Here is a 12853-nt window from a genome sequence, read left to right on the forward strand (position 1 = left end):
ACATGGAAGGAGTATCAGACCACTGCAAATCTACCAAGACCTGGCCGTCCCTCTAAACTTTCAGCTCATACAAGGAGAAGACTGATCAGAGATGCAGCCAAGAGGCCCATGATCACTCTGGATGAACTGCAGAGATCTACAGCTGAGGTGGGAGACTCTGTCCATAGGACAACAATCAGTCGTATATTGCACAAATCTGGCCTTTATGGAAGAGTGGCAAGAAGAAAGCCATTTCTTAAAGATATCCATAAAAAGTGTCGTTTAAAGTTTGCCACAAGCCACCTGGGAGAAACACCAAACATGTGGAAGAAGGTGCTCTGGTCAGATGAAACCAAAATTGAACTTTTTGGCAACAATGCAAAACGTTATGTTTGGCGTAAAAGCAACACAGCTGAACACACCATCCCCACTGTCAAACATGGTGGTGGCAGCATCATGGTTTGGGCCTGCTTTTCTTCAGCAGGGACAGGGAAGATGGTTAAAATTGATGGGAAGATGGATGGAGCCAAATCAGGACCATTCTGGAAGAAAACCTGATGGAGTCTGTAAAAGACCTGAGACTGGGACAGAGATTTGTCTTCCAACAAGACAATGATCCAAAACATAAAGCAAAATCTACAATGGAATGGTTCAAAAATAAACATATCCAGGTGTTAGAATGGCCAAGTCAAAGTTCAGACCTGAATCCAATCGAGAATCTGTGGAAAGAACTGAAAACTGCTGTTCACAAATGCTCTCCATCCAACCTCACTGAGCTCAAGCTGTTTTGCAAGGAGGAATGGGAAAAAAAATTCAGTCTCTCGATGTGCAAAACTGATAGAGACATACCCCAAGCGACTTACAGCTGTAATCGCAGCAAAAGGTGGCGCTACAAAGTATTAACTTAAGGGGGCTGAATAATTTTGCACGCCCAATTTTTCAGTTTTTGATTTGTTCAAAAAGTTTGAAATATCCAATAAATGTCGTTCCACTTCATGATTGTGTTCCACTTGTTGATTCTTCACAAAAAAATACAGTTTTATATCTTTATGTTTGAATCCTGAAATGTGGCAAAAGGTCGCAAAGTTCAAGGGGGCCAAATACTTTCGCAAGGCACTGTATTTTGACAGTGAAGCTAACATTTTAAATGTGACTCTATACGCCAATACTCCAACATCTCAGATCAAATGCTTCATATGAGGTTACAGTTTATAATATCAAATTTTATTTGACGGTATTTTCAAACACATCTGTTTCAAGTTTTGACATTTATGAAAACATATATATGTTACTTTTATTTAACTAGGCAAGTCAGTTAAGAACAAATTCTTACTTTCAATGATGCTAGGAACAGTGGGTTAACTGGTCTAGGAACAGTGGGTTAACTGGTCTAGGAACAGTGGGTTAACTGGTCTAGGAACAGTGGGTTAACTGGTCTAGGAACAGTGGGTTAACTGGTCTAGGAACAGTGGGTTAACTGGTCTAGGAACAGTGGGTTAACTGGTCTAGGAACAGTGGGTTAACTGCCTTGTTCAGGGGCAGAACAAAATGAAAGCACTTTATGTATGTAGTCCCCCCTAATTGAAGACTTTATGTATCTAGTTCCCTAATTGAAGACTTTATGTATGTAGTCCACCTAATTGAAGACTCTATGTATGTAGTCCCCCTAATTGAAGAATTTATGTATGTAGTCCCCCCTAATTGAAGACTTTATGTATCTAGTTCCCCTAATTGAAGACTTTATGTATGTAGTCCCCCCTAATTGAAGACTTTATGTATCTAGTCTCCCTAATTGAAGACTTTATGTATGTAGTCCCCCTAATTGAAGACTTTATGTATGTAGTCCCCCCTAATTGAAGACTTTATGTATCTAGTCTCCCTAATTGAAGACTTTATGTATGTAGTCACCCTAATTGAAGAATTTATGTATCTAGTTCCCTAATTGAAGACTTTATGTATCTAGTTCCCTAATTGAAGACTTTATGTATCTAGTTCCCTAATTGAAGACTTTATGTATCTAGTTTCCCTAATTGAAGACTTTATGTATCTTGTCTCCCTAATTGAACACTTTATGTATCTAGTCTCCCTAATTGAAGACTTTATGTATCTAGTTCCCTAATTGAAGACTTTATGTATCTAGTTCCCTAATTGAAGACTTTATGTATCTAGTTCCCTAATTGAAGACTTTATGTATCTAGTTCCCTAATTGAAGACTTTATGTATCTAGTCCCCTAATTGAAGACTTTGTGTATCTAGTTCCCTAATTGAAGACTTTGTGTATCTAGTTCCCTAATTGAAGACTTTATGTATCTTGTCCCCTAATTGAAGACTTTATGTATCTAGTTCCCTAATTGAAGACTTTATGTATCTAGTCCCCTAATTGAAGACTTTGTGTATCTAGTTCCCTAATTGAAGACTTTGTGTATCTAGTTCCCTAATTGAAGACTTTGTGTATCTAGTTCCCTAATTGAAGACTTTATGTATCTAGTTCCCTAATTGAAGACTTTATGTATCTAGTTCCCTAATTGAAGACTTTATGTATCTAGTCTCCCTAATTGAAGACGTTATGTATCTAGTTCCCTAATTTAAGACTTTGTGTATCTAGTTCCCTAATTGAAGACGTTGTGTATCTAGTTCCCTAATTGAAGACTTTATGTATCTAGTTCCCTAATTGAAGACTTTATGTATCTAGTTCCCTAATTGAAGACTTTATGTATCTAGTTCCCTAATTGAAGACGTTATGTATCTAGTCTCCCTAATTGAAGACTTTATGTATCTAGTTCCCTAATTGAAGACTTTATGTATCTAGTTCCCTAATTGAAGACTTTATGTATCTAGTTCCCTAATTGAAGACTTTGTGTATCTAGTTCCCTAATTGAAGACGTTGTGTATCTAGTTCCCTAATTGAAGACTTTATGTATCTAGTCTCCCTAATTGAACACTTTATGTATCTAGTTCCCTAATTGAAGACTTTATGTATCTAGTTCCCTAATTGAAGACTTTGTGTATCTAGTTCCCTAATTGAAGACTTTGTGTATCTAGTTCCCTAATTGAAGACGTTGTGTATCTAGTTCCCTAATTGAAGACTTTATGTATCTAGTTCCCTAATTGAAGACTTTGTGTATCTAGTTCCCTAATTGAAGACTTTATGTATCTAGTTCCCTAATTGAAGACTTTATGTATCTAGTTCCCCTAATTGAAGACTTTATGTATCTAGTTCCCCTAATTGAAGACTTTATGTATCTAGTTCCCTAATTGAAGACTTTATGTATCTAGTTCCCTAATTGAAGACTTTATGTATCTAGTTCCCTAATTGAAGACTTTATGTATCTAGTTCCCTATTTGAAGACTTTATGTATCTAGTTCCCCTAATTGAAGACTTTATGTATCTAGTTCCCTAATTGAAGACTTTATGTATCTAGTTCCCCTAATTGAAGACTTTATGTATCTAGTTCCCCTAATTGAAGACTTTATGTATCTAGTTCCCTAATTGAAGACTTTATGTATCTAGTTCCCTAATTGAAGACTTTATGTATCTAGTTCCCTAATTGAAGACTTTATGTATCTAGTTCCCTAATTGAAGACTTTATGTATCTAGTTCCCTAATTGAAGACTTTATGTATCTAGTTCCCTAATTGAAGACTTTATGTATCTAGTTCCCTAATTGAAGACTTTATGTATCTAGTTCCCTAATTGAAGACTTTATGTATCTAGTTCCCTAATTGAAGACTTTATGTATCTAGTTCCCTAATTGAAGACTTTATGTATCTAGTTCCCTAATTGAAGACTTCATGTATCTAGTTCCCTAATTGAAGACTTTATGTATCTAGTTGCCTAATTGAAGACTTTATGTATCTAGTCTCCCTAATTGAAGACTTTATGTATCTAGTCCCCTAATTGAAGACTTTATGTATCTAGTTCCCTAATTGAAGACTTTATGTATCTAGTTCCCTAATTGAAGACTTTATGTATGTAGTCCCCCTAATTGAAGACTTTATGTATCTAGTTCCCTAATTGAAGACTTTATGTATCTAGTTCCCTAATTGAAGACTTTATGTATCTAGTTCCCTAATTGAAGACTTTATGTATCTAGTTCCCTAATTGAAGACTTTATGTATCTAGTTCCCTAATTGAAGACTTTATGTATGTAGTCCCCCTAATTGAAGAATTTATGTATGTAGTCCCCCCTAATTGAAGACTTTATGTATCTAGTTCCCCTAATTGAAGACTTTATGTATGTAGTCCCCCCTAATTGAAGACTTTATGTATCTAGTCTCCCTAATTGAAGACTTTATGTATGTAGTCCCCCTAATTGAAGACTTTATGTATGTAGTCCCCCCTAATTGAAGACTTTATGTATCTAGTCTCCCTAATTGAAGACTTTATGTATGTAGTCACCCTAATTGAAGAATTTATGTATCTAGTTCCCTAATTGAAGACTTTATGTATCTTGTCTCCCTAATTGAACACTTTATGTATCTAGTCTCCCTAATTGAAGACTTTATGTATCTAGTTCCCTAATTGAAGACTTTATGTATCTAGTTCCCTAATTGAAGACTTTATGTATCTAGTTCCCTAATTGAAGACTTTATGTATCTAGTTCCCTAATTGAATACTTTATGTATCTAGTCCCCTAATTGAAGACTTTGTGTATCTAGTTCCCTAATTGAAGACTTTGTGTACCTAGTTCCCTAATTGAAGACTTTATGTATCTTGTCCCCTAATTGAAGACTTTATGTATCTAGTTCCCTAATTGAAGACTTTATGTATCTAGTCCCCTAATTGAAGACTTTGTGTATCTAGTTCCCTAATTGAAGACTTTGTGTATCTAGTTCCCTAATTGAAGACTTTGTGTATCTAGTTCCCTAATTGAAGACTTTATGTATCTAGTTCCCTAATTGAAGACTTTATGTATCTAGTTCCCTAATTGAAGACTTTATGTATCTAGTCTCCCTAATTGAAGACGTTATGTATCTAGTTCCCTCATTTAAGACTTTGTGTATCTAGTTCCCTAATTGAAGACGTTGTGTATCTAGTTCCCTAATTGAAGACTTTATGTATCTAGTTCCCTAATTGAAGACTTTATGTATCTAGTTCCCTAATTGAAGACTTTATGTATCTAGTTCCCTAATTGAAGACGTTATGTATCTAGTCTCCCTAATTGAAGACTTTATGTATCTAGTTCCCTAATTGAAGACTTTATGTATCTAGTTCCCTAATTGAAGACTTTATGTATCTAGTTCCCTAATTGAAGACTTTGTGTATCTAGTTCCCTAATTGAAGACGTTGTGTATCTAGTTCCCTAATTGAAGACTTTATGTATCTAGTCTCCCTAATTGAACACTTTATGTATCTAGTTCCCTAATTGAAGACTTTATGTATCTAGTTCCCTAATTGAAGACTTTGTGTATCTAGTTCCCTAATTGAAGACTTTGTGTATCTAGTTCCCTAATTGAAGACGTTGTGTATCTAGTTCCCTAATTGAAGACTTTATGTATCTAGTTCCCTAATTGAAGACTTTGTGTATCTAGTTCCCTAATTGAAGACTTTATGTATCTAGTTCCCTAATTGAAGACTTTATGTATCTAGTTCCCCTAATTGAAGACTTTATGTATCTAGTTCCCCTAATTGAAGACTTTATGTATCTAGTTCCCTAATTGAAGACTTTATGTATCTAGTTCCCTAATTGAAGACTTTATGTATCTAGTTCCCTAATTGAAGACTTTATGTATCTAGTTCCCTATTTGAAGACTTTATGTATCTAGTTCCCCTAATTGAATACTTTATGTATCTAGTTCCCTAATTGAAGACTTTATGTATCTAGTTCCCCTAATTGAAGACTTTATGTATCTAGTTCCCCTAATTGAAGACTTTATGTATCTAGTTCCCTAATTGAAGACTTTATGTATCTAGTTCCCTAATTGAAGACTTTATGTATCTAGTCTCCCTAATTGAAGACTTTATGTATCTAGTTCCCTAATTGAAGACTTTATGTATCTAGTTCCCTAATTGAAGACTTTATGTATCTAGTTCCCTAATTGAAGACTTTATGTATCTAGTTCCCTAATTGAAGACTTTATGTATCTAGTTCCCTAATTGAAGACTTTATGTATCTAGTTCCCTAATTGAAGACTTTATGTATCTAGTTCCCTAATTGAAGACTTTATGTATCTAGTTCCCTAATTGAAGACTTCATGTATCTAGTTCCCTAATTGAAGACTTTATGTATCTAGTTGCCTAATTGAAGACTTTATGTATCTAGTCTCCCTAATTGAAGACTTTATGTATCTAGTCCCCTAATTGAAGACTTTATGTATCTAGTTCCCTAATTGAAGACTTTATGTATCTAGTTCCCTAATTGAAGACTTTATGTATGTAGTCCCCCTAATTGAAGACTTTATGTATCTAGTTCCCTAATTGAAGACTTTATGTATCTAGTTCCCTAATTGAAGACTTTATGTATCTAGTTCCCTAATTGAAGACTTTATGTATCTAGTTCCCTAATTGAAGACTTTATGTATCTAGTCTCCCTAATTGAAGACTTTGTGTATCTAGTTCCCCTAATTGAAGACTTTATGTATCTAGTTCCCTAATTGAAGACTTTATGTATCTAGTCTCCCTAATTGAAGACTTTATGTATCTAGTTCCCCTAATTGAAGACTTTATGTATCTAGTTCCCAAATTGAAGACTTTATGTATCTAGTTCCCTAATTGAAGACGTTATGTATCTAGTTCCCTAATTGAAGACTTTATGTATCTAGTCTCCCTAATTGAAGACTTTATGTATCTAGTCTCCCTCATTGAAGACTTTATGTATCTAGTTCCCCTAATTGAAGACTTTATGTATCTAGTTCCCTAATTGAAGACTTTATGTATCTAGTTCCCTAATTGAAGACTTTATGTATCTAGTTCCCTAATTGAAGACTTTATGTATCTAGTCTCCCTAATTGAAGACTTTATGTATCTAGTTCCCTAATTGAAGACTTTATGTATCTAGTCTCCCTAATTGAAGACTTTATGTATCTAGTTCCCCTAATTGCAGACTTTATGTATCTAGTTCCCTAATTGAAGACTTTATGTATCTAGTTCCCTAATTGAAGACTTTATGTATCTAGTTCCCTAATTGAAGACTTTATGTATCTAGTTCCCTAATTGAAGACTTTATGTATCTAGTTCCCTAATTAAAGACTTTATGTATCTAGTTCCCTAATTGAAGACTTTATGTATCTAGTTCCCTAATTGAAGACTTTATGTATCTAGTTCCCTAATTGAAGACTTTATGTATCTAGTTCCCTAATTGAAGACTTTATGTATCTAGTTCCCTAATTGAAGACTTTATGTATCTAGTTCCCTAATTGAAGACTTTATGTATCTAGTTCCCTAATTGAAGACTTTATGTATCTAGTTCCCTAATTGAAGACTTCATGTATCTAGTTCCCTAATTGAAGACTTTATGTATCTAGTTGCCTAATTGAAGACTTTATGTATCTAGTCTCCCTAATTGAAGACTTTATGTATCTAGTCCCCTAATTGAAGACTTTATGTATCTAGTTCCCTAATTGAAGACTTTATGTATCTAGTTCCCTAATTGAAGACTTTATGTATGTAGTCCCCCTAATTGAAGACTTTATGTATCTAGTTCCCTAATTGAAGACTTTATGTATCTAGTTCCCTAATTGAAGACTTTATGTATCTAGTTCCCTAATTGAAGACTTTATGTATCTAGTTCCCTAATTGAAGACTTTATGTATCTAGTCTCCCTAATTGAAGACTTTGTGTATCTAGTTCCCCTAATTGAAGACTTTATGTATCTAGTTCCCTAATTGAAGACTTTATGTATCTAGTCTCCCTAATTGAAGACTTTATGTATCTAGTTCCCCTAATTGAAGACTTTATGTATCTAGTTCCCAAATTGAAGACTTTATGTATCTAGTTCCCTAATTGAAGACGTTATGTATCTAGTTCCCTAATTGAAGACTTTATGTATCTAGTCTCCCTAATTGAAGACTTTATGTATCTAGTCTCCCTCATTGAAGACTTTATGTATCTAGTTCCCCTAATTGAAGACTTTATGTATCTAGTTCCCTAATTGAAGACTTTATGTATCTAGTTCCCTAATTGAAGACTTTATGTATCTAGTTCCCTAATTGAAGACTTTATGTATCTAGTCTCCCTAATTGAAGACTTTATGTATCTAGTTCCCTAATTGAAGACTTTATGTATCTAGTCTCCCTAATTGAAGACTTTATGTATCTAGTTCCCCTAATTGCAGACTTTATGTATCTAGTTCCCTAATTGAAGACTTTATGTATCTAGTTCCCTAATTGAAGACTTTATGTATCTAGTTCCCTAATTGAAGACTTTATGTATCTAGTTCCCTAATTGAAGACTTTATGTATCTAGTTCCCTAATTAAAGACTTTATGTATCTAGTTCCCTAATTGAAGACTTTATGTATCTAGTTCCCTAATTGAAGACTTTATGTATCTAGTTCCCTAATTGAAGACTTTATGTATCTAGTTCCCTAATTGAAGACGTTATGTATCTAGTTCCCTAATTGAAGACTTTGTGTATCTAGTTCCCTAATTGAAGACTTTATGTATCTAGTTCCCTAATTGAAGACTTTATGTATCTAGTTCCCCCTAATTGAAGACTTTATGTATCTAGTTCCCCCTAATTGAAGACTTCATGTATCTAGTTCCCTAATTGAAGACTTTATGTATCTAGTTCCCTAATTGAAGACTTTATGTATGTAGTCCCCCTAATTGAAGACTTTATGTATCTAGTTCCCTAATTGAAGACTTTATGTATCTAGTTCCCTAATTGAAGACTTTATGTATCTAGTCTCCCTAATTGAAGACTTTATGTATCTAGTTCCCCTAATTGAAGACTTTATGTATCTGGTTCCCTAATTGAAGACTTTATGTATCTAGTCTCCCTAATTGAAGACTTTATGTATCTAGTTCCCCTAATTGAAGACTTTATGTATCTAGTTCCCTAATTGAAGACTTTATGTATCTAGTTCCCTAATTGAAGACGTTATGTATCTAGTTCCCTAATTGAAGACTTTATGTATCTAGTCTCCCTAATTGAAGACTTTATGTATCTAGTCTCCCTAATTGAAGACTTTATGTATCTAGTTCCCCTAATTGAAGACTTTATGTATCTAGTTCCCTAATTGAAGACTTTATGTATCTAGTTCCCTAATTGAAGACTTTATGTATCTAGTTCCCTAATTGAAGACTTTATGTATCTAGTCTCCCTAATTGAAGACTTTATGTATCTAGTTCCCTAATTGAAGACTTTATGTATCTAGTTCCCTAATTGAAGACTTTATGTATCTAGTTCCCTAATTGAAGACTTTATGTATCCAGTTCCCTAATTGAAGACTTTATGTATCTAGTTCCCTAATTGAAGACTTTATGTATCTAGTCTCCCTAATTGAAGACTTTATGTATCTAGTTCCCCTAATTGAAGACTTTATGTATCTAGTTCCCTAATTGAAGACTAATTTTTATGCCCAATAATAAAATAGGTGGATGATGACTGGAGTCATTTTCTGTCTAAGTAATTTTCTTAGTAAGTGAGTAGAAAACATGTTTCTAAACAAAAATAATCCTGATGATGCCATGAATAAGAAAAATAATGAATGGATCATGAAAATTGATTAGTGAGAAAGTTACAGAGGCTACATCAAAACATGCTAACCTCTCATCATTACCAATAACAGAGGCTACAACAAAACATGCTAACCTCTCACCATTAACAATAACAAAGACTACATCAAAACATGCTAACCTCTCACCATTACCAATAACAGAGGCTACATCAAAACATGCTAACCTCTCACCATTACCAATAACAGAGGCTACATCAAAACATGCTAACCTCTCACCATTAACAATAACAGAGACTACATCAAAACATGCTAACCTCTCACCATTACCAATAACAGAGGCTACATCAAAACATGCTAACCTCTCACCATTACCAATAACAGAGGCTACATCAAAACATGCTAACCTCTCACCATTACCAATAACATAGGCTACATCAAAACATGCTAACCTCTCACCATTAACAATAACAGAGGCTACAACAAAACATGCTAACCTCTCACCATTACCAATAACAGAGGCTACATCAAAACATGCTAACCTCTCACCATTAACAATAACAGAGGCTACATCAAAACATGCTAACCTCTCATCATAACCAATAACAGAGGCTCCAACAAAACATGCTAACCTCTCACCATTACCAATAACAGAGACTGCAACAAAACATGCTAACCTCTCACCATTACCAAAAACAGAGGCTACAACAAAACATGCTAACCTCTCACCATTACCAATAACAGAGGAGGTTAGCATTTATTCTGATCTTTGTGCCTCTATAACTTTGTTATTCATCACTTTTCACAATTCATTCATTATTATTCCTAACCATGGTAGCATCCACATGAATGTAGAAGTATTCAGAAACATCTTCTATTCTTACTGACAATACAAGTGAAGTGACTCTAAAGTGACAGGACATTATTCACCTTTCAGTTTCTATGAGCAAAAACAATATCCAAAACACAACCAAGAAAAACTGCAAATGAATTCAACAAGTTAGTATAATCACAAGCTTGACGTAATAACTGCAGTCATGAAATATGGCACCAAATACTAAACATTTGACTACTTTAATACACTATAAGTGAATATGTCCGATTAATTACGAGTTTTTCAAATGGGAGAACTAGATACATAAAGTCCTTTCCTTTCTTAACAGTAACACAGCTATGTATGAAAATAGCCTCAAAAAAAGGTGACATTCTGTACTGTTGTCTAATACGAAACATTATATCTCAAATCCAAAATGCTGGAGCATAGCACCAAATATAAAACTGTAAGATTCACTGTCCAAACACATATTGTGTGGACTATATGTGTCTGGTAAACACATGTGGATCTGGTGAACAGTTATCACAATACTGACCTCAGAGTCTCCAGTTTACAGTGGGGATTCCCCAGTCCATCAGAGAGCAGCTTCACTCCTGAATCCTTCAGGTCATTGTTACTCAGATCCAGCTCTCTCAGGTGTGAGGGGTTTGACTCCAGAGCTGAGACCAGAGAAGCACAGCCTTCCTCTGTGACTAGACAGCCTGACAGCCTGCAAAGAGTCAAATCATATTAAAATCACACTGCTATTCTTTGGTGGTGAAAATAGGGGCAGAATATTTAATCGACGTATTCAGATATACCGTGGGGCAAAAAAGTATTTAGTCAGCCACCAATTGTGCAAGTTCTCCCACTTAAAAAGATGAGAGAGGCCTGTAATTTTCATCATAGGTACACTTCAACTATGACAGACAAAATGAGAAAAAAAATCCAGAAAATCACATTGTAGGATTTTTAATATTTGCAAATTATGGTGGAAAATAAGTATTTGGTCAATAACAAAAGTTTATCCCAGTACTTTGTTCTGTACCCTTTGTTGACAATGACAGAGGTCAAACGTTTTCTGTAACTCTTCACAAGGTTTTCACACACTGTTGCTGGTACTTTGGCCCATTCCTCCATGCAGATCTCCTCTAGAGCAGTGATGGTTTGGGCTGTTGCTGGGCAACACAGACTTTCAACTCCCTCCAAAGATTTTCTATGGGGTTGAGATCTGGAGACTGGCTAGGCCTCTCCAGGACCTTGAAATGCTTGTTACGAAGCCACTCCTTCGTTGCCCAGGCGGTGTGTTTGGGATCATTGTCATGCTGAATGACCCAGCCACGTTTCATCTTCAATGCCCTTGCTGATGAAAGGAGGTTTTCACACAAAATCTCACAATACATGGCCCCATTCATTCTTTCCTTTACACGGATCAGTCGTCCTGGTCCCTTTGCAGAAAAACAGCCCCAAAGCATGATGTTTCCACCCCCATGCTTCACAGTAGGTATGGTGTTCTTTGGATGCAACTTAGCATTCTTTGTCCTCCAAACACGACGAGTTGAGTTTTTCCCAAAAAGTTATATTTTGGTTTGATCTGACCATATGACATTCTCCCAATCTTCTTCTGTATCATCCTCATGCTCTCTAGCAAACTTCAGACGGGCCTGGACATGTACTGGCTTAAGCAGGGGGACTCGTCTGGCACTGCAGGATTTGAGTCCCTGGCGGCGTAGTGTGTTACTGATGGTAGGCTTTGTTACTTTGGTCCCAGCTCTCTGCAGGTCATTCACAAGGTCCCCCGGTGTGGTTCTGGGATTTTTGCTCACCGTCCTTGTGATAATTTTGTCCCCGCGGGGTGAGATCTTGCGTGGAGCCCCAGATCAAGGGAGATTATCAGTGGTCTTGTATGTCTTCCATTTGCTAATAATTGCTCCCACTGTTGATTTCTTTAAACCAAGCTGTTTACCTATTGTAGATTCAGTCTTCCCAGCCTGGTGCAGGTCTACAATTTTGTTTCTGGTGTCCTTTGACAGCTCTTTGGTCTTGGCCATAGTGGAGTTTGGAGTGTGACTGTTTGAGGTTGTGGACAGGTGTCTTTTATACTGATAACAAGTTCGAACAGGTGCCATTAATACAGGTAACGAGTGGAGGACAGAGGAGCCTCTTAAAGAAGATGTTACAGGTCTGTGAGAGCCAGAAATCTTGCTTGTTTGTAGGTGACCAAATACTTATTTTCCACCATAATTTGCAAATAAATTCATAAAAAATCCTACAATGTGATTTTCTGGATTTTTTTTCTCATTTTGCCTGTCATAGTTGAAGTGTACCTATGAGGAAAATTACAGGCCTCTCATATATTTTTAAGGGGGAGAACTTGCACAATTGGTGGCTGACTAAATACTGTTTTGCCCCACTGTATCAGTGTATCAGTCAAATCTTCCATAT

The 12853-nt window shown here is 35.5% G+C and overlaps 3 protein-coding genes across 5 annotated transcripts in view; 1 reads left to right on the forward strand and 2 right to left on the reverse strand.

The window, feature by feature from the left end:
• Positions 1-12853, reverse strand: part of LOC118937847 (NLR family CARD domain-containing protein 3-like) — a 527060-nt gene that overhangs the window by 222221 nt on the left and 291986 nt on the right. The window lies entirely within an intron of this gene.
• The window catches only part of LOC118938482 (NLR family CARD domain-containing protein 3-like), a 201798-nt gene that overhangs the window by 128008 nt on the left and 60937 nt on the right, over positions 1-12853 (forward strand). The window lies entirely within an intron of this gene.
• The window catches only part of LOC118937846 (NLR family CARD domain-containing protein 3), a 36891-nt gene that overhangs the window by 3331 nt on the left and 20707 nt on the right, over positions 1-12853 (reverse strand). Inside the window, exon 8 of one of the 2 annotated variants that reach the window (XM_090197852.1) lies at positions 10965-11138. The exons of the other annotated variant lie outside the window; for it this stretch is intronic. Coding sequence (XP_090053978.1) covers positions 10965-11138 — 174 coding nt within the window. The remainder of the gene's footprint in view (positions 1-10964; positions 11139-12853) is intronic. 2 annotated transcript variants of the gene reach the window in all.

Source organism: Oncorhynchus mykiss, chromosome 13 (genome assembly GCF_057628025.1).
Source record: "Oncorhynchus mykiss isolate SJ-2025 chromosome 13, ASM5762802v1, whole genome shotgun sequence".
Lineage (NCBI taxonomy): Eukaryota > Metazoa > Chordata > Actinopteri > Salmoniformes > Salmonidae > Oncorhynchus > Oncorhynchus mykiss.